This window comes from Pyxicephalus adspersus, chromosome 4 (genome assembly GCF_032062135.1).
Source record: "Pyxicephalus adspersus chromosome 4, UCB_Pads_2.0, whole genome shotgun sequence".
In the NCBI taxonomy this organism is placed as follows: domain Eukaryota; kingdom Metazoa; phylum Chordata; class Amphibia; order Anura; family Pyxicephalidae; genus Pyxicephalus; species Pyxicephalus adspersus.
In genome coordinates this window covers 78,763,397-78,786,433 of record NC_092861.1, presented here as the reverse complement: position 1 = coordinate 78,786,433, position 23,037 = coordinate 78,763,397, and the positions used below count along the sequence as shown (strand labels likewise).

Sequence of the window (23,037 nt, the reverse complement as noted above, 5' to 3'; positions counted from 1 at the left end):
GGGATCTTCATATACAAATTTCTCCTCAGCAGTTGGAGCATCTACACTTAGTCCATAATGCCTCCATCGCAATAAATACCATGAGCTTAACTATAAATTATTAACCAGAAGGTTTAGAACTCCAGTTATTAAACCAGCAATATATCTTCATGCCAATTCTTACTGTTAAAAGGATCTGCTCCTGGTATATTACTACATTGATTCTGGATCTTCCCTGACTTGTCTACTTTTTGGGCAGATGTAGCAAATATTTTATATAAACTTATTGCGGTTGACATCCCTTATAGACCTGAGCTGGCTTTATTCGATGTTTGTCCATTGTTGAAAAAGACATGTAACTGATCATTGATCCAACGCCTAATAAATACTGCAAAGGCTTGTATTCTGGCCTATTGAAAATGCACTCCCCCAACTCCCAGTAGTGGATTCATCGTGTAAATGATATCATGTTTATGGAAGATCTTGTGGCTTCGGGTTAGGATCCAGACAGAGAAAAATTTACCCTGACTTGGTTTTATTGGGCTCACTTTAGCAAAAGCAGAATAATTTTCTTTGTTGCAACAAGCAGACAATATTAGTTCCTCTAATATCTCTGATTAAGTGCATTACTATGCACCAATAATCTTTTATTATATCTTCTGGTTGGTCATGGTTGAATCTTCCCTATCCTACTCTACCTTCTTCCCTGGTTGGAAATTCGGTCTGGTCCATATATGTGTGTTGGTTTGAACCTAGGACCTAGCACTGCAAAGGCCATGGTGCTAACCTCTGAGCCACCATGCTGCCTATTTATTTAATTTTAGAGTCAAACAAAGTAAGGCCACAGAGAAAGCAGTCTGCTGGACATCTTTAGGATAAATGGTTTCTACAGGTCCCCTTTGAAAAAGGCAGGTAAGCTTTTTATGTGAGGCACTCAATCTTAAAAACAGAGTTAGCATAAAACACTCTTGTTGATGGAGATCAGTTTTGTTGTCATTAACTACACAGATATAAGCATCATTGCTTAGCATCGGTTTCTAGTTCAGGTTACCGTCTCCTATATCCCTGTTGTTTGTGGTTTCAATTATTGATTTGCTCTACATTAGCTAAACAATTCTGGAAACACAGAACAAGGCAGCCAATTGTGTCAACACATATTTAATATGGGGCTATAATTAGAATAGTCAACGCTGCATTACTAGCCAAAGGGGTCCACCCATTATAAAGAGTGCCAGAATTCTGCATGTAACTTAAGATGGCGGTATATGACCTAGTTAGCACCAAGCACAAGAGTGATACAAGCATTGCTGGTAGTGGAAAAAACAATCAAGCAATGAATAAAGGAAATAGTGTTTGCTATGGTTCTTTGCTATTTCCCAAAGAAAATGAAAATGGATATAAAAAGCCAAATCTTTTTTTGTAGTCTTAGATTGGATAAGTGATGATTAAAACCTGTATTATATTCCCTTTTTTTGGGTATTTGTGTTCCATTATTAGTGCTATGAAACTAGGCAGATCCTGAGATATCTACCAGTATATATGCAAGAAGTAATTGTGTCAAATTCACCTTATCTACCAAATATATGAAACTTGCTTTCCATATACAGAATAGGTCACAAGGCGTGGGACGAAAATATTTTTTACCCAAGCTGCTTCTTGCTCTATTTTTGTTACAACAATGCTGCCATAAATTTGGCATAACCAGTTCTTTTGCAAACCAAAGAAACAGGAATATCTCACTTGTCTTCCTCCAAATAGTCCAACATTCTTCTGGTCACCACTGAGAAAATAGGTAAGAAAAAATATGATTGTATCTGGAGATGAAGGACCCTCTCCTCTTTCTGCTTTTCATCAAGTGCCATCTCAAAGTGGTAAACCAATACACTCTGTGCCAACTAGTGGTGAGGACAAAAATCAGGAGACTGAGCAAATTTAGGAACCTTGGAAGGTTGAGTTATGGTATAACTGAACTTGCATCTAATCACATAGGACTTGAGACCTCTCAACCCTTTAATGTCCTGTTAACAGATTGTGGCTTTGGGTGTCACATGGTCACACCTGATTGAACAGCGATTGGCTGAATCAAGATATGGGAGAAACTAAGATTTAGCAATGCACTGGGCAAGCACAATTGGACCATAAAGTTATTATTCTGTCCTCTATGCACAGTCAGTATTCACTTACATAAACTGATTTCTATTAGAATTAAAAACTATTTTGGGTTTAGCTGGGTTTTAAGTGATAATGATCATGTAAATGTCAATAGCACTAGCATATGCCCTATGTATAAGCCATTTTTACACCACAGACTAATTATTATTTCATATGCATGTAACCTTAGCTTTACAACTCAGTGCTCTCCCCAGCACTTTTTAATAATCACCCAGCTGTTTTTGGGTGGTTACTGAAAAGTTGGGTCACAATACCGGGTCACTGAACAGTTGGGGCATTGTACAAAGATGATAGAAAAATGAGACATACCAAGGGGGTGGGTATATGAAGGTTAGAAGAAATTTAGGGGGGCAGTAGACATTTGACAGAATTTTAGCAGGTATTGAATTTTCATGGCAACAACAACTGGGAACACTGAATTTTTTGTATGTTGCCCTGTCCTTTTTGATCACCCACCTACAGCTTCTTCTCACCCAGCTTAAAAACATTTCTGGGAAGAACACTAAAACTAATCAGTGTTTGACTGTTTCTCCTGTTATTTCTTCCTGCTCATGGGTTGTTTTAACACAATTATGTGTGTTTATTGATTTACTTGTTTTCACTGATTTACATTTAATGATACATTTACTAATAAAACATTACCAACAACCTGGTCTTGTCACTTTTAGATAATAGTGACAATATAACCCTAGCTGATAATACACTGTAAGTTTACATCTCCAAGATTAAAAGGGCTGACTTGGCTATTAACTTTGTACCCGAGTTTACTGCAAGGCCTGTGCGCATATGGTTGTGTCTAGCATACAGTAGCAGCCAGCAGCATGCTCCTACTCAAATTCTTCAAGTGAAAGAATTCACCTGTCACTAGTACACTAAGCAAACCTCTTTTCTAAAGAAACAGAAGTGATCTAAATTTAGCTGAACACACTGTATGCAGTGACTTATATGGACAAGCTCTCTGTAGATTCAGAATGATGTAAAAGGAGTGTTAGCTATGCTTTTCTTGGGAAAAGTTACAGATAAAGGTGGAAATATGGGATTGGCAAACTGGTTAAAATTTAACTCAGAAATCCAATGTGAAAGTTATGGTTTACAGAAAACGTAAAGAATTCATACAATAAAAGTAAACAGATTAAGGTAAACCTTTACATGTTAGTTTCATATATAATTATGGAAGTGCAGTAAATAATAACTACAGTTTTACCTTTCTGTAAACAGTAAGGTTTATTGTAAAACTTCCATTATGATGTGTTTTCCAGCTCCTTGAAATAAATAATTTCTTGTGCAATTTAATGGAGTACCAAAATATGAAAACCATGTGTTAAAGTTGTCAAGAATGTCCCCTTGGCCAATGTATCTAGAAGAAAGGCTTAGTTCCACTTTTAATGTTAAATTTGAACTCTTTCAAAAGACGTAAATACACAGATTAAATACATGTAAGAGTAGGTTCACCTCTGTCTTTCTGTCTTTACAGTCTTGAAATTTACACATCGCAGTCACACAGCAAATCCATGTCGGCTTTTTTTTTGCTGTGGTTAGTTAACACTTTCTGGTTTTCTCCCTCCTCTCTCCTGCTTCCAATTTTGCTAGTAATATGGTATCTTCAGGGTCTAAGGGGCAACACATGTAATGATGTTTTAATTATTTACTAACAAGACCAGTGTCTATTATTTCCACAAATGCTCCTTACTAAACAATAGTACCACTAACTCTGATACTGCATCAGGAATGCCATGGCCATGCCCAAACAGATTTTAGAGTTGAAAGTCAGTATAGAGTTTAATGGAAGAGCCAGGAGGGTGGTTTGGGAAATCTTTGTGTTTAAAGAGAGACATGAAGGCTGAGCATCAAATTTAAGCAATTGAATCCTGATTTTATTTATCAGCTTTATGGGTAGCCAGTAAAAGGCATGAGCAGAGGAGTGGTGAACAAAATAGCAAGCTGTATTCATCGTAGACTACAGAAGTGAGGGTCCTGTTAGATAGAGAAGTACTACCAACAATTCTATAAGCCAGTATTTCTGAACCAGGGTTCAACAAATCCCTAGGGTTTCTCAGAAGGTTGCTAGGGTTTCCTTGAGTAAAGAGCAGTTTGTGCCTTTCAGGTCAGTTGAAGTTACACCGTTGATCTTTTTGGCTATCTCTAAGAATGACATTCCTCCAATTGACCCGCAATTTAAGAAGCATTCTTCCAACTGATCATCACACTCATGTAATGTGAGCTATGGATTTAGTAATTACAGCAGGGGGCTTCCTAATAGCTGAAAGTCATTTCAAGGGGTTGCCCCATGGTAAAAAGTTTGAGAATGCCTGATATAAAGTAAAATAACTTCAGTCAGATCTAAATAATAATCCAGTTGAATGCTTTAAAAAGGAACAAGCTTTTTAATAATTGTTTAATACATTGATTTGAATAAATAGGGATTATTTATAAAACATTGTTCACTTATTATGCACATGTTCTTTGTTAGTTTGCTTGAAGATCAGCAAATATGTGTCTATGTTTAGAGGACTTTCCATGACGGCCATATAATTGGTAGTTTGCCACAAGCACAAACATACCCATGATATGATATCTATACCTGTATCCTCCCTTACAATGAACAGAACTGAAAACCTGTCTTAAACATGGTTATGTCCTATTTCAATACTGAAAAAAACTTAAAATAGTGAGCAAGGCTATTACCTACTGATCTACAGGACTCACCACTTCCTTGCTCTCCTCAGATGAGGAAACCTACACAGTCACCCTGATTTTCCAGTAGAACATGTTCACTTCAAAGTAAAAATTTCACTTTGAAAAAGGAATTCTGACTTGACAAACCAGGTAAAACAAAGTGAAAAACAAGATTTTAGTTTTCACATAATCATAATATTGAAACCAGCACAATGTTTTCCCCTTTGCAAAAAATATGTGACAATTCATTTTAGCTAAACTTTATGAAGATCTAAAAATGGCACAAGGAATGCAATTATGTAATACATAAACCTTCAATAAAATGTACTTTTGCATGCTGTTAGTTTATGAATGGGGATATAATTTGATTTCAATATCCCAGTACAGCAGCACTGAATGTGGGAGAGGGAGGGCCAATCATATGTCCAGCATGCAAAGGACAGAGAATATGCTGAGGATTGGACAGTGCTGTACATCCTACACTGTGAATCAGATTGAGGTGAACCAATGGATTTCAGCATTTCTAAAAAAGCTAAACAAGGAAGAGTATTGTTGACCTCCCTGTCCTTGATCTTCTTAGCTAACCATCAACTATTCCTTTTTTTATAATATTTAGACAAATAAAAAATTTTGAAAATTGATTAGTAAAGGTGAGTTTTTGTCCATTGGTTAACCATCATAATGAATTCAAAACCACTTTTTGTGTTACAAATGATATTTCAATTAGCTATAGGGTACAGTCGATTAATAGTCAGATCAACTATTTAAGAACAAGATGGTACAAGTATTATGGTTGATTGTAAGGATCTTTGTAAAGTGATTAATATGGAATACTGAAAATTGAAAAAAAAATCAAGAGAAAATCACATGGTGTATGCCCGCTTATTTTTTTACATATAAAATCATACAGACTGTTTCCATGTGTTTAGAGGCCTCCCAGGCTACTATAAGAACTGTTGTAATGCAACATACAGCTCATATTCAGCTAGTGACCACTGCAAATAAAAAGTCACGGGGTTACAAGTCACCACATAAAACATGCAGACATGGTTAGGAAGTTTATTTTCTGTGAACAATGATAATACAAGTGGCTATGGACATAGGTAAGGGGTAAGACAATGTCTTAGAGCTAGTTTCAACTTTTTACTGGACAAGTTTCTGAAATTGCATTAGTGAGAGCTGTAGCACTTTCACTACTTCTTTTGCCTAAGTTCTTCTATTAGAGCTTCAGTACTATTTTGGTATGAGTGTTTGGTTGGGGTTCTCTGTGACTGGCTGTGAAATCATTGCTGGTGGCAGATGTGTTGGTTGAATTATCTCAGAAACTGCTTATTTACCATTATGTTCACACAACAAAGGCCCTGACATTAACAAGGAAGGGGTAAAAGACATATACTTCACCACAGTTTAATTGGCAAACAAATCCTGGTAATAATATAGAGAGCAGTGGTAGTGTTTAGAAAGTCATCTGTGAATGTAAATACTGTACATGCTGTATACATACACTGTAAATGCATAAACATCAAGCCTGAAAAGGGAGGACGGCCATGCCTAGTTTCATAGTACTGAAGTAGAAAGTATTACTATAGTCTGGTGAATTGCATTAGGAAGTATAAAGACATTGCTTTAATTACCAGTTCAAAAGTAAAATGCTAGGCACACCCTGGAATTCTGCTCCCAAGACTTTTATACCAGTACAAAGCTGCTGTTTATTTAAATAATCATCTGAATTAGCCGTGCTATGGTTTGCTAGAGAGCTGCTGTGTCCTGATTGATAATTCAACAACATTTATAACCTTTACATCCTGTAGCGATATGCAGCAACCACATCAGTGATATGATCCCTGTAGGTGGTCTATTATGTGCTCAGGTCTATCAGCTTTATGAGATAAACTGTGCACAGTCACTAAAGCCATGCATTTACATTCTGTTTAATTTTTAAAACAACTTCTATGTGTATTAAATCCCTATTATATAGACAATGTGATGTTAAGAACAATGTAACATTAACTAGCACTAAAATCTATTGGCAGCAAATTAGATATTCTAATCCAATTTTTACAATCAGCTGCCACTTTTAAAAGTGTATCATCTTGACATCTACATAAATTATGAACATTTAAAGTATACATATATTAAATCTATCTAAAAAGATAAACATATACATATTAAAAAAATGTACCAGTACTTACATATTGAGTTTAGATGTTATTGTAGATTTATTGCTGTCATTCAGAGCTACAGCATCAGAATTATGGGACTTCTTAGAGCTGTCAGATTCAGTCTTGCTTTGAGCCTCCTGTGCCTGCACTCCCTGGATGCTCTCCTGTTTTGTTTTCTTGTCCTGTGGGAGAACACCTGCTGCTGTTGGGCTTATGTCCTGTACAGAATTACTCAAGTCCTCCCCTCCACTTCCAGTTAGGGATCCAGGAACACATGCCTTTTCCACGTAGGCGTCTTTTGTTGTAGAAACATGAGCAAGCTGGTTAAACTCAGGGACTTTGGCAGCAGCTGCTACAGCCTGATTTCTAAACACAGGATCTCTACTCTGTGCTTTGCGAACGGTTGGAGAAGAGGGAGCCCAGGCAGTCGGATTTTTCTTCCTCAGAGGGCTGGAGGCTGGGTGTTGCTGTTTATCTTTGTCTGATTCACCCTTGGGCGAGAGTTTAGGATTAGCTCCCGCCTTTATTTCTTGGTTGGCTGATACAGCGCCGTTAGTCTCAGGTGGTAGAGGAGCAGGTTTTATATTACTGTCAGACATGGCAGATTTTTCCTGAATGCCTTTAAAGCTACTCTCATCAAAAACATCATCATGAAATACTATGTTTTCAGGTTTCTTCTCCTCAGTCTGACTGCTCTGGGACTTTATTGAGCGCCTCTTCTTGTTTGGTTTTCTGCTGGTGGGACTTATTTTCTCCATTGTATCTCCACTGGTAGGGCTTCGTGTAGTAGTCGGAGAATTTGTTCCACTTTTACTTAAGTAGATATCAAATGCTAAAACTTTTCCATTATTTGATTGTCCATTAGCAGAGTAATTCTTTGTTTTTTCTCGTGGCGAACCTGTAAATATACCACCTTCTGTAGGGCTGACAACTGGCGACAGGTCACTGCCACTTGCTTGTCTCCTTAAAATACAGCTACCACTTGCACTGTCTGGGGATAGACTGCACTCAGATTGGGGTGACCCCAGGTCTTGTGAATCCCCTTGTGATGTGATTTGAACAGATAACTTTGTAGAGTTTAATTTTTCTGCACTTCCTAGTTTCTGTGGTGGTTTATCAGAAATTCTATATTTTGAGTCGGTTACTTTTCCAGAGAACCTTGCAGTCTTTTTTGTCACAACTTTAGGCGACTCCTCTTTAGTAGTAATTGTTTCTTGTGAAAATACCTGAAGTCTTTTTACACTGGACTTGGTGATTTCTCCATCTGCAGAGCTTCTTCTTCCAGAAGATTGCGTTATGTTTCGCACACTCTTCTCATTACTGTTCTGGCGGTCGATTTTAGGTATGACTTTCTCTGGAGATTTTGGACAAGTTTCTGAAAGTGCATTAGTGGGAGCTGTAGCACTTTCACTACTTCTTTGCTTAAGTTCTTCTATTAAAGCTGCAGTACTATTTTGGTTGTCAATTTTAGTTGTTATGTTTTGTGCAGTTTTCTCATTGTGGTTTAAAATTGCATAGGTGTGAACAGTAGGTCTTTTATTACTAGTTCGTACACGCTCCTTCACCAGTGTGTTTTCTGTATTCTGATCTGCAAGTGCAATATTGTCATTAGCATTTGGAATCTCGTTTTCACTTTGACCCACAGGCAGTGCAGAGTCCCTTGAGCTGTGCTGGGTATGCTGATCTGATGCAGGTTCTAAGCGAAATGAGCTGCGTGCATGTGCTTGTACTTTGGAAGTGGAGGCTACCAAGATAACTTTCTTTTTTTCTTTTACAACCTCTTTTTCAGATTTATATGTAGTCACTGTCTTCTCAGTAGGGCTTGTTGCAGATTCAGGCACACCTTTGCCTTGTTTCTTTTTATTAGTGTTGAAGAAGTTTCCAAATTTTCCCAAAACAGGTTTCTTTGTCGCGTCTTTTTTAGGTGACTCTGTAGGTGATGCTTTAGACTAAAATAAAAAAAAAGTAGGTTAAAATCTTGTATAATACAGGACAATACAGCTATGCATATAAATTAGAGATACAGTTTGAATTTACAGAGAGGGTGTAGACCTCCTCCCAACATACTACTGATAGATAATCGTTATTTACTTAGCTTTTTATTCCATATGGTAATTCTGTACAGATGGCTTACCGGCCTACTAAATGAATAAGAACTCCATGCAGTTAATTTTTATGGATATTGCTAGAACTCCCATAATAAACACAAAGTAAAAACTAACTAGACAATGTATACTCATGAACAGGAGTAAATATTAGGAGTGGTTAGAAAAAATGAATTGAGATATTCTACAATAGAGTCTATCACAAACTAAGTAATCTACATTTCTTTGTATTGGATTGTGCGCTGTAACATGTAATTTCACCAATCTTATCAAACAAAATAAAAATGCTATCAGTCTAAATAATAAAATAAATAATTTAAAGGCATGATATATTCTCCACATATGGAATTGCATGATAAAACCTTGTACATGTTTCTCAACACTAGACCAGAACTGGTAGTTTTCAGTACAGGGTTTCAGAGGCTGGGAACATGTAAAAGAATGGCTGTTCTCCTAGCTGTAAAAAAAAGAAACATAAAAAAGAATTCCCTACATTAAACCCAACTAATATTATGTAAACCCTAACAATAAACTTCAGTGGTTCATTCCTTTTGATCCAATAAATATAATATTAGAAGAGAAAAAAAAATACCTTCTAATTATGTCAGGAATTCAGAGCTGTCTTGTGTTCTCTGCACACTAACAGTGCTACCTTAAATAGCCTAATTTCCTTCCAAATTCTTATCTCCAACTACAGAATAAGATAAGTCTTTGGTACAGATCTGGGAATTGAAGTAGTTGAGACGTTTAGCAAAAGACACCAGGCTGGGCTGATGCCACTCAGTCCACAAAAATGCTGTTTGCTGCCTGTCCGCAACTGAGCTAAATACATTTCTGACAGAAGACCTGAGTATCCAACCACCAGGCCTGAACACCGTCATGTGAGAAGGATACAATAATTTACCTGATGTAAGTTTTGCCATCCATCCAACATGAAGCTTTTACATGGTTTGGAGCTATGTCCTTGATGGGGAGGTCAGTAAACCTGAAAATATTCTGCCTTCAGTACTTTAGGGTTATGTTCAGACTGGCCATTAGGGTTGTGGTGCGTTTACTGCTTCCCCATGACAGTGAACCGCTGCCTCATAGAAGACGCTACAAGTAGCATCACCTCTCGGTAGCCCCATAGAAAATGACTTTGGACAGCAGGAAGCCCACTCATACTGCTTACTGCTCCCAGCTGTGAAATATGCAGATGCAGCAGACGCTGCAGTGCGAGTAACCAAACAGATGCCAGGAATCATGCAGGATTGCTTGTTCCTGAAGAAGGTCTCAATGTCCTCCTACATAATTGTATTGTTTAAAAGAAATTACCAATATTATGTACCCTTATGTAGACACTAGCTTCAAAAAGAAAAGACATGATATGCCCGATATGGGTAAGTTGTAGTTAAGATTATTTGCTGAATCAATTAAAAATGATATTATACTTTTACAGGTAACATTTGTACAGTAAACAAGTATAATTTTATTACACATGGACTTCACACACTTATCTGTATTAGTTAACCAACAAACTAAATAGCATTCCTGATTAGCGGTTAGTGGTGATTCCAACCTAAAGAGTTTGTGGAGTGACTACCTTATAGTCACTGGCTGGTAAAGACCAGCATCACACTCATTGCAATCTCTCTACTACCAGAGTCTCCCTCCTCCAGCTACAAAAATGTTGCTGTTCTCTTGCATCCTTTATAATATACAAAACAATGAACTTCCCAGCTAACATACTAAAATGTAAAACTGTCAAATATTTGCAAATCTGGGAATCAGCAAAAAGAATTTAACTACAGGAAATCCTGAAAATCATAAAATCTTTCATCAGATCTGGTTCTGCCTTTCAAATTAAAAACATTTTTTTCAGAGCTGTTTTGGTGAAAGGTTCATATATAACTTTTTTAAACAATCTTTAAAAGTCAAATGAATGCTTATTACTATTTTCCTTATAACTTTCTCTTTCCTGATTTTTGCTAGTAATCAGTGAATCATCCTGTCATAGTCTTTACTCGTGCTAAGATGGCGGCTATTCACTAGAACCCCATTCCACTACAGGAAGATCTGATTTATCACCTCCTCCCTTCATGCACACACACACACACACACACACACACAATAGGGTTCATGTACTAAAGGAGCCCAAACAATTTACTTTTTCGGCAGTGGGAACAGTGAACAACATCATCTTGTTAGCCATTTGGTTGCCCCCACCATTAAACTGGTCTTAGAATATCTTTAAACCAGCTTCTGGAAATTGTGGCTGCTAAACGCATTTTAACATGTTACACCAGGCAGCACTAAACCTGTCCCTACCACCCCATTCATTTCCTTTGGCAGGAAGCTGGTGAGATGCTACAAGAAATGTCTAAACTATGGGTGGAGGTAACTGCTAAGTAACCTCACTAACAATGTGAACAAGCCCTATAGATTCACTCTGAAAGTGAATGTTTTCTGTTTTCACTCTAAAATACACAATGACGTGCAAGTAAAAAAAAAAATCCCTACATAAACCATAGAGGTTTTATTTAGATTGATTTACTAAAAAGGTAGAGGTTGTACATTCAAATGAAAAGAAGAAAATAAATATTAGTAAATAAGAATAACCTTTCTTTACTTTAAATAGCCAATAAACTTTGCAAGTTGGACATTTACTTTGCTAGGTGAACATTCTTTACTCCTTTAATAAATCAACCCCTATGTATGAAATGCCTGGGTTGCTGGACACCAACTTCCCCAGCAACTTTAGCTCAGCCTTTCTTGACCTTTTGAATATGGGGCAACCCTGGAAATAACTTTCAGGTCCTCAGAGAACCCCCCTATAATTACTATATCCACAGCTCACTGTATATTACCATGATGGTCAGTGGGAGTAATCCCTCTCATACTGCTGGCCAGTGGAAGAAATGTCACCTTAACAGACTGCCAAAAGGATCCTAAACTGAGCTGAGAGACACAGAATGCTCATTGCTCAAGGAACCCCTAGATCAATGACTGGACAAATTTAGGACATTTAGTGAGTGGTTTGATTCCAGTGGCTTTTTGTGGCTGTACATACGATCGTTCAAATATAATCCACCAATAATGTACACACTAGATACGATCGTTGATGATGCAGGAAGTGACATGTACAGGAGTCATCACAGAACAATCCACGATCACTGAACCACCGTACACACAATAGATAGTGAACGATCGTCGCCCCATCAGCGGCGCCAATGGCCAGTCGTTGTGCACTTTTTTTGTTAACAATTATCAGACAATCAGTCGTTAATCACTAGTTTCCAACTATATTTATTGCATGTGTGTACGTAGCCTAAAGTAACCACAGACGTGAGAAGATTTCCATGTTTACTGGCAGTTATAAACATTCTTAGTCAGCTTGATGGTGACAGTTACAGTATGGCAACATAAATATTTTTTCCTTGCATGTATCTATAGGGTTTATACTGATATCTACTGCCATTATGGTTCAAAATTATGCAGCTGGAGGGAAGTTACAGAACCATATTTGGCCACACATCTGTCATATAAATTACAAGTGAAAAAAAGTATGTGCTCAAATCCACATACATATATCAATCATATGGGGTGCATATTAGCACTATAGGGCTTATTTAATTAAGGTTTTCAAGACTGGAGACAATAGACTATCATGGGAGAACCCTGCTGATCCAGCAAACCTGGGATGGATGTCTTATTCTTATTTGTTGGAAAAGTTTTCGATCCTGGATCAAATACATTACAGGTTTGTTGGATCATGCAGATTCTCCCATATAGTCTACCTCTTGCATTTTGATAAATTAGTCTCTATAACACTATGCAAGTGCCCTATGTATGTGCAGGTACATGGCATTTTGCTGGTAGGGTAAGAACTGGCCAGAAGTGAATTATATTTATGAAGTTGGACAAACTAAAAATGTATTTGCAATATTCAGCAACAAAGAACCACTGTTTCAGGAGGTGAGTAAGGGTGGACAATTGTATTTAGGGTTAACTGAGAACATATTCTATTTAACATGCAGTTACACCCTTGAAGCTCCTCATATATTATGCATTTGTATACCATTTGGATTGGAGCCCAGACTGTACTGTAGTCTAAACAGACATTAAAAAATAAAAATAAATAAATATGTAACAACAGAAAAAGGTACAAAAAGTGGGATATATTAGTGTACCTAGATCAGGGGTAGGCAAACCCAGATACGGCCTAGCCAGTAGTCCGTTACGGCTCAATGCCCCCCTGGTCGATCCAGCCTAATCCTGGCTGGCAACCTGCGGGCCGTTCCCTCTCCTCTGTATGCATTGTGGAGGAGAGGGAATTCCCTTCAGAGGCGATCCTGGTGGGGGAGGAGCCTATCAGCGCGAGACTCGAGAGAGAGAGAGAGAGTCCGGCCTAGGGTGCCTTCTTGACCTCCTAAAATGGCCTAGTAGCTAAAAAAGTTTGCTGACCCCTGACCTAGATCAAGCAGCGCTAAAGCTATGTACACATGCTAGATGTCTGTCACTTGAGAGAAGGGATTGTGATCCTCTGAAGACTAGCTGTCCCCTGAGACCCCTGTGGATCACTAAATGTCTGATGGGGGTGACTACTCTCATTTCCTATTTGGGGAGGATGCAATGGGATGTCTCGGGCTCGTTCTCCCCTCTGCATAGAGCTGAAAAGCATTGTGTGTACAGCCTTCATTCTAGTGTCACTGGAAATGATCACAAAAGATTGTTTTCAGCAACACAAATCTGACGCGTGTATGTAGCTGAATATTGATAATGATACACATCACTATATAACATGAACTGAATGCATACTACTGATGACAAGGGTGGGTAAAACAGGGAAAGAGTGTTAAGCTGTACAAAGACAGGCAAAACAGGTTATTGAATATCATTAAATAAATTAAAAAAAACATGCAGTACATATGCAAAACTAATTAGAGTCAGAACATGTATTAGGAACGCTGAAAAACTACTCGCATGCAGCAATTAAAATTAATTACAAAGATAGAGTTTTGGCATAGTATGCAAAAACAGATTTGTATTCTGGGTGTGTCTATCCCTTAGAAGAAACACAGCCAATACTTTAAATTATTAATAAGTTGTTTTGGCTAAAACAACATTTTACTTTTACCTAAATATACTGCTGAAATACATGTAAGGATTTTTTACCTACTGTAAGGGGACAGGCTGAACTATTAGTAGTGGTAAACCAAGCATGGTATACGGGCACCCAGGAACAGTCCAAGCAGAGTTTGTCCTGCATTCAGCAAGACAAGTAAACAGTTACAATGCAGTACAGCAACTTCACAGACTAAAACCCCCAACAAATCTGCTTGTCCTAGTCACTAGCTAAACTCAGGTCTCTTCCTAAACAATTGGGTGTCTTCTTATGGATTCCTTATAACAAGCACTAGCACAGCTGAGAGCCCTGATCGTCAGTCTATATATAGGCATGTGCTCAGATAAGACTAATCATGAGATCATAATCACTAATCACCAGGTAGGAAGAGGACCTGGGAGTGGGAATTTTATCCACCCAAAGGTTTATGAAAATCTGGAGCCCCTCATGTATGTAAGAAAAATAGATAATATATTTACACTGTCCACAATTCTGCCAGTCAGTGCCTTGCACTGCCAATGAAGTATAGGCTTTAGTTGCAGTGTCCATTAGTAAGTATCCCATAATACATATACATGGCTTTCGCCATTTTCATTTAGGTGACTTTGGAAAGGATATACTGTGATTATCACTCCTTCTTTTATTGTACATATACTGATGCAGATTCAATCTGCTGAATTGTGATTTATAAGAACACGCACCATGATTAGGAAACACTAGCTAAGATATCCTCTTTGGTCCCTGGGATTTGACCATCGGTATGTTATGTTCAGATGGAAACAGCTTCTTAAGCTGTCCAAGAGACAGGCATGGGTTGATAATAGTGTATATTCCTTTTTATTTGATGGTAAGTGCTTTGATATCTCAACATAGAAAAAAAGAATAAACTCTAATCCGAGCTGCAGGTCTGGATGGCCCTTTGAGGTCTTCTTTTGCTTCCTACTCTTATATCAGAGGCTCTTCAAGTGTTTTCTTTGTTTGTTTAGTAAGTAATTTACCATTTATGTGAAAAATATAGATTTTTTTATGTTTTGTTGATATTGCATATTATAACAAGAAAGTAGGCCTGAAGAATTGTACTATACTACTTCAATATTACTACTTCAAACTCTCAAGCCTGCTGGGCACACTTCTGCACCCATCCACTATAAGAAAATTGTTATAACGTATCTTAATCAAACAAATATTTGTATAGCAGCATTATTACATTTTTTTAAAGTAACAAAGTGCAATAATTCTTAAAGTGAGTGCACCCCTTTATTTTTATGTCATTGCTTGGCATTGAACAATCATTCTATCACAGGTTGGAGAATGCTGGCAGTACTGATGTCAGACAACCTAAAACAAAGAAGGTACCGATCTTATATTCACAAAAAATATTGTGTGATTAGATTTTCTTAGAAAATTAAACTGAGAGATCTTTAAAAAGAAAGAATTTATTTTTATTAGAATTGCGTATTAACCAACCTATAATTGCGGTTACCTAATGTGTGAAATCTTTAGTAGAAAAGTTGCCCGGGCTGTCTACATATAATGCTTATACATGTCAGGGATAATATTTACTGCAGAAACCAGCACATACAGGACAGGTTTTATGATAAGAAACAATGTGTTAAAGTGTGAGATAATTCCTGACTTTAAACTAGATCAGCAAACTGCTAATAATATCAGTGGAGCTGTAAAACCCATCTAGCCAACCCAAATGATTCATCAGACAGCCTATTTGTAGGATAAATACAACACATGAGACGTGACTAACCAATTATTAGGGCTCATCATCATCCATAAAGATTTTGTTTGTCAGAAAATAAAAAACTAAACATCTTGTAAAAAGTTAGCACTGTTAATACAATCACCAGTGTGATTCAGGGCAACTCCTGCAGTTGTATTTTAATAGTAAATACATATTACTAGTTGAGCATTTTGTATACTCTGGAATAGTATAGAACATGGGTATCAGACTCTCGACCCCAATGTCCTTTTTCTGGCCCCCAAAGTAATCTTAAATATGAACTGCAACTGACCCGTTGCTGCATTGAAATAGCGCCGCTACTACAATTCCCGGCATCACTGGCGTCTATAGATCAGCAGGCTCTCCGGGTATGCGTGGCCCCAAATTGGACTGTTTTATAGACGCAAATATTGCCGGGAATTTTAGTAGCGGCGCTACTTCAATGAAGGGGGAGTTTCAGCGGCGGGCCACTCATAGGATTTAGGCCCGCATTGGCTGTGTTTGGCATTTCCAGCACTCCCCCTCTGCTGTACTTTTCCTTGGTACTCCAAGGCACCGACATGACTGGTTGACTTTTCATAGAAGAATATTGTTATTATTATTGTTAGCCTGTGCAAAAAGGTTACCATTGAAATTTAACTCAGAAGGCTACAAATACAGAAAGATGCATAAGAAATTAATTAAAATTTTAAAAAAATGTTTATGCCTCTTTCTTTATTATAAGCTTCCAGATTGAATGTGAAGCAAAACCTCTTTGTTTCCATATAAAAATTGTTTATATATAATGAGAAGGAAACATTTCCCTAATTTTTTTAATACATTTCAAGGTTGGTCCGCCACTTTGTCTAAGTTTTTTTGGCCCTCTGTGTATTTGAGTTTGACATCCTTGGTATAAAAAGATTATTATTACCACTGAAATTGTAAAAATAAGTACACACCATGACCTTCATATCAAGGGAATGTATAAACATGATAAACTTTAGATAGTATATATTACCTATCTAAAATAAATAAAAAATATTATGATATATTGAATCATACCAGTCCCTAGATGTTTCAGTTGGTTTATTCAGGCATTTTTCCCTTTATTTGAAATCTAGTGATCCTAACAGTAACACACTTCCTGATCAAGATGACAACACTCAGTTAATGTATAGCACTGTCATTCCAAGAAAAGAGGTGTCTACAGAAAACCCCCTCTCTCGTCATCTCAAAGGCAAATGTGTTCTGTAGATTACAAAATTAAACTTTGCAGGACTGATCATACTGAGATTTCAATGCAGAAGAGGGGAAGTGGGAATATATTAGCTAATTCGATTTTCTTACAGAATAAGTATTTTTGAGATTTAGTCTTACTGGGCAGATTCAGTATACCAGAATGGCATATTACCCAGACCAAATGGAGTTTTTAAAACATGATTATTGTTGGGATTTACATACACTTTTATAACAATCCCAAATATTATCCCAGTGACTGAGAGAGGAAAAGGAATGTCTGTCAGAACAGATCAGCATTCTTTATAGATGGGTTTTTCACATCAATACATGTCGTATATATATTTGACAACCATGAAGGCTGTTTGGACAGCTGCACACCTAATGTAAAACTAATCTGTGTACTAGGTGACAAAAGGTTCACATAAATGTCATGTTCTAATAAATGTAATAGATCCATACTTTTGGAACAAGTGCAGAACTTGCTGGATCAGGCAGCAGGTATCTGAAGCAGATGTACAGTTTACACCTATCCTATAAAAAATTGGACTCCATTGAAATGCTGTTTTTTTAGGTTTTATAGAGCAAGAGGTGTTTTTGTCCCCATTAGAAGACTTATTTTCAGTCCCAGAGACACAAGAGAAAGTGAGGAGATATCTTCCTAAAAAGAGGGGAAAGCCTATTGTTGACAGATCTCTTAAGAACAGGTCCTCTTCTTTCCTCCACAATATTCCCCAAGATATTAAGAGAGACTGAGCTTCCCAAAAAGGGCCACAGCCAATCGTTTTCCCCATGTACAGGGAGCTAGAGAATAATCCTAAATGAATCCTATGGTGACAACACAGGTGCTCAACCACAGATACAGTACAGTATTGTCACAGACAGGAAGTGTGACACATTTAGAACCTCCAGGTATTAAAAAGGAATATAAACCTATAAAGGAAAACTGGTGGAATGGTTGAAATAGGCTTTAAAATAGCTTCACAGCATAAAATCAAACTCAAATTTTTTTTGAAAATTGCAACTATGTAAAACACTTGTAAGAACCTATTATCTTTTTTCTGCGTTTACATTTCAAGTGCTTATATTCGCGGGAAAACACCCCTCTGAAATCAATGGTAGTGGTTACCTGCTTTTTCCAGTGTTATCCAGTGTTAACCCCTCCTTAACACAGATCAGATGCCAGATTAGCTCCTATCTACCACTGCAGGGAAAACCAGAACGGATGCAATGCAGGAGGGGAAGCAAGGTCAGTGAACGCGGGATCAAAACAGACAGCCGGGTGATCAGCTGATTCTGACACAGACACAGTACATAAAAAAAATCAAATGTATTATTACCATCAGGTTATTGCTGGAGTTTTTGTTAAGATTTATCAATACTGACCATGAGAGTTGCTAGATAATAATGCTGAGGGGTATTATTGCTGGCCTCGACACGAATGGTGGAGATTATTATTGCTGCCATTAACAGTCCCATTGGTGTACCCTCGGGTCCAAACCAGAGGTCAAACAACAGAATTAAATCCTTAGATGTATCAATAACTAGGCAAATGCAGCTTTAATGAATTACAAGATAAGAAGACAAGTAAATTTGGGTGCATTCAGAAGCACAGAATAACCACTTGGTGGATGTGTTCCTATAATCCCAATACAATATCCATGATGGGTAAGTTTTCAAGACCTGCTATCCACACTGATAATGTATAATTATAAGAAATAGAATGCCATCAGGTGTGTAATGTTGGAGAGGAGAAATTCTTTAATGGACTATAGGCTGTTTCTGGTTAGTAAATGATCTCTCTAAAGTAAAGAAGTGATATATGACATTTTTTCTGATTTATGACTACTGGCACCAGTGAAATGTTCACTATGCTTTGATCTGTTTTCTTGTCACAGCAATAAATGCATTTCTGTGATATTTCTCTCAGCATTCCAACAGTCTATTAAAAGACAAGACTGCTGCCAGCAATACGCAAATTAACAGTGTTGTATGGTTTTTGTTATTTATTACATTAATCAATTTGAAGAAACAGCATTTACATGGAGAATATATGTAGGTTCCCCATGGTTGGTCATTGCATCAGTCCAGCAGCTGACACAATCTCTCTTAGCTCTATCAGATTGCTAGCTCCTAAACCAAGCACTGCTGTGACATTTCCTCCATGCAGCCTGCAGAACCAGCCAATGACTGCCCAGCGCCATCTGGTGGACATCAGCACACAGCACGGTGACGTCATTACATCCAGTGTCACTCAACAAGTATGCCGTTGGAATGTGCGGCGGGAAAATGATTTTGTGTTTCTCCCATTATGGACGCGCGCAGTAAAATACCGTTGTTGAGGCGGTCAAATAAATAAAAAAAGAAACGTAATAACCGGACATATAACGCGCATGCCGACACACTGACATACCAAGGTGCGGTGTGGGGACCGGAGGTGTGCAGATTAAGGAAATATGTGACGCCGCTCTGCCTCAGTCACTCTCACACGTCCTCCATATATGGGGAAGGGATGAATAGCTCACACACAAAGTGCCACATTCACACACCTACCTGTACACACAGCGGCAGCACACAGGAAGGAATGTCTCCAGTGACGGACCGAGGACACGCGAAGTCCAGGGGGGCGGAGCGCAATACAAAGTGCACACGGCGAACCTGTCAGTGACCCCTACCAGGGAGGGGCCCTCCTCATACACCTGGGTCTAGCAAATACCCCGGGCAATGCTCCTCACCGGGTGTACTGCTCACCTCATACACCTATGTGTCCTATACCCCGGGCAATGCAAGCCTGCCTCACATTGGGTGTAGTACAGACACACTCCTCCTATCACTCATACCTCAACACAAATGTACAGCTAATACAAGTCTAGCAATTCTATATACACAACTGGTAATGAGATGTACAATATGAAGTGTCTGTGGTCATGTCAAATGTAAAAGCTTTGCAAATAGAAACTTTGCTAAGAACACTCAAAGGACTGCTTGCAGCATTTAAAAAAGGAGAATTTTGCTAGCACAGGACTGAAAGGAAAGAGCATGGTACAGCCTGTAAAGCCCACTATAAGTGAAAGACTGTGCAAGAACACTGGAAAAGAAGTCACCAAGTCTAAAGAAGTTCTCATTTCAATGGATGAAAATGGGAAGACTATGCAGTAAAATTCAGGAAGATTCTGACCCATTTTGCAAGAAACCTAGAGATTTGTTTTCCAAGACAACGATCACTGGCAAAAAGTCCAAAAAAGGAGAATAGTTTTATAGATGTATTAATAAAAATATATTTATAGATGTATTTAATAGCTTTATACAGTATTAATGTTCCTAAACAGCTGAGTAAATGTCAAGATCTCAGTTTATTGGAGAATTTGTGGCTAGACTTAAAAACAACTTTGTATTACCAATGCACTCAAGAGCTGGAACAGAGGAATAAAGAACAATTGCAGATGTGTTCAGATGTGCAATGCTGATAGAGATCTACCTATAGAGACTCCCAGCCATAAGTGTTGCTGAGTTTTTCTATCTGGCACTGGCCTGAGTCAAGTTTTCTAGTCAATTTTAAGGGCAATTAATTTTTACTAAAGTGACCAGTATGAAGTTCCTTTTAAACAGAACATAAACGATCCCACACACATCGCCAGGCACACATTAGACCTAGTATTTTACCAACTCTGCAACCTCGCCCTCCTTGACATCTCGCCATTTCCTCTTTTTGATCACAACCTAATCACTTGCAACCTACCCAATTTTTGCCTCCCCTTGCCAGACCTGGTCAATGACAGAGAGATATCCGTAACCTTGACCAAAACCTATTCTCAAACTGCCGTCTCTAAAATAGCATCTCCTGATAAAGCTGCCACTCAATTCAGCCACACTGTTTCTTTGGCTCTGGATAAATTTTCCCCTGCCACCTTCCGCTACCCCCGTCCTGCTAACCCCCGACCCTGGCACAACAATCACACCAAACATCTACAAAAGATCGTTCACGCAGCTGAGCGCAACTGGAGGAAATCTGTCCTCAGTGCTGACTTCATGGACTTCATAGCCTTACTACAACACTTTAACACTGAGCTCACTGTCACCAAGCAAAATTATTTATCCGCTGTCATTTCCTCTCAAGCTTCTAACCCACACAGCCTCTTCTCAACAATTGACTACCTTCTCCTAAACCTCACAACTACTCTCCCCACAAATACCTTCTCTATTTAAGACATAACCACTTACTTCAAAGATAAAATTCAGACATGATGTCTCTGGTCACCATGCCACTCCAACCATACCCACCCCTTCCACCTGTATATCATCACTAACCTCCCTGAGCCCTGGTACTCTGGATGAAGTCTCCTCTCTTCTCACATCATCTCTATCTACTACCTGTCTGCTTGACCCAATTACCTCTGATCTACTCTATTCCCACTCCTCCACCCTGCCCCCCTCTCCCCCCCCGAAAAAAAACTATTCAACCTTTGTATTTCTATTGGTGTCTACCCCTCCGCTTTTAAACATGCCATTATTCTCCCCATACTGAAGAAATCCTCACTAGACCCCTCCATACTTTCTAGCTACCATCCTATCTCCCTTCTCTCATATGTTCCCAACCTTCTTGAGCGCCTTGTCTATAGGACCCCCTCCAGTCTTTTGAGCTGCCCATTCCACCGAAACAGCCCTTACTAAAGTGGCCAATGACCTCATCAGAGCTAAGTCTCAAGGCAACTTTTCCCTCCTCCTTCTCCTAGATCTTTCTTCTGCTTTTGACACTGTTGAACCCCCCTTTCTAATACAACTCATGCACTCAATTTGTACCAGTGACAATGCTCTCTCTTGGTTTACTTCCTGCCTTTCCGACCGCTCCTTTCAAGTTTCTATCAGTGGTAATTCCTCACCCACTCTCCTCCCTGTTGGTGTTCACCAAGGGTCAGCCCTTGGACTGTTTCTCTTCTCTCTGTACACCTCCTCTCTCGGTAGTCCCATATCTAAAGTCTCCTTTGGCTTACAGTACCATCTGTATGCTGATGACACTCAAATCTATTTGTCCACCCCTGACTTGTCTCCTTTAGTCATGGATAAGGTTTCATGCTGCCTGTCAGCAATCTCATCATGGAAGGCTGACAAATTTCTAAACAAAAATGTATCCTGGATAAAACAGAACTCATCATCTTTGCCCCTTCAAATTCCAACTCTAGCCCTGACATATTCCCATCTGTCAACAACACTGTTATTTGTCCCTCCTCTCAGGCACATTGCCTTGGCATCACCTTCGAGTCTGCCCTCTCATTTACCCCCCATATTCTGAACATTTCCAGGTCCTGTCACTTTTACCTGCACAACATCTCCAAAATTGGCCCCTACCTGTCCCAAGAGACCACCAACCGTTGTACATGCTCTTATCATCTCTCGTCTAGACTAGACTGTAACATCCTCCTCTCTGGTATTCCACTAACCCGACTCTCTCCTCTATATTCTATTATAAAAGCTGCAGCCAGACTCATCCATCCTTCCCACCGCTCCTCCTGTGCTGCATCTCTTTGTAGTTCTCCTCATTGGCTTCCATTTCACCTTAGAATCATATTCAAGTTGCAGTGCTTTGCCTTCCAACCGGTCCACAGTTTTTGTGTAGTGTGCATGGTGATGATATATTGCCTGATTGACCTAGTGCTTTGATGCCATCACAATTCTTGGAAAAGACTCCAAATTTTGAATATAGTTACCACCATATGATGTCTGTCACATTCTCAATCTGCTCTGCGAAACACCTCATCAGTTTCATGAAGTCAGAAATATGTATAATCAATATTGGTTGTATAGTTTTAGAAACAGTTCTGTGTAGCACTTTATTCACAATGGTAAACAACAATATTGTTTTTACATGTTTTGTATGTCCAAGTTTTATTCAGA

General features: G+C 38.5%; 1 protein-coding gene across 1 annotated transcript in view; it reads right to left on the bottom strand.

Annotated features, from left to right (window-relative positions):
- CRYBG1 (crystallin beta-gamma domain containing 1) overlaps positions 1 to 23,037 on the bottom strand; it is a 113,908-nt gene that overhangs the window by 27,856 nt on the left and 63,015 nt on the right. The window contains exon 3 of the mRNA XM_072408712.1: positions 7,020 to 8,938. Coding sequence (XP_072264813.1) covers positions 7,020 to 8,938 — 1,919 coding nt within the window. The remainder of the gene's footprint in view (positions 1 to 7,019; positions 8,939 to 23,037) is intronic.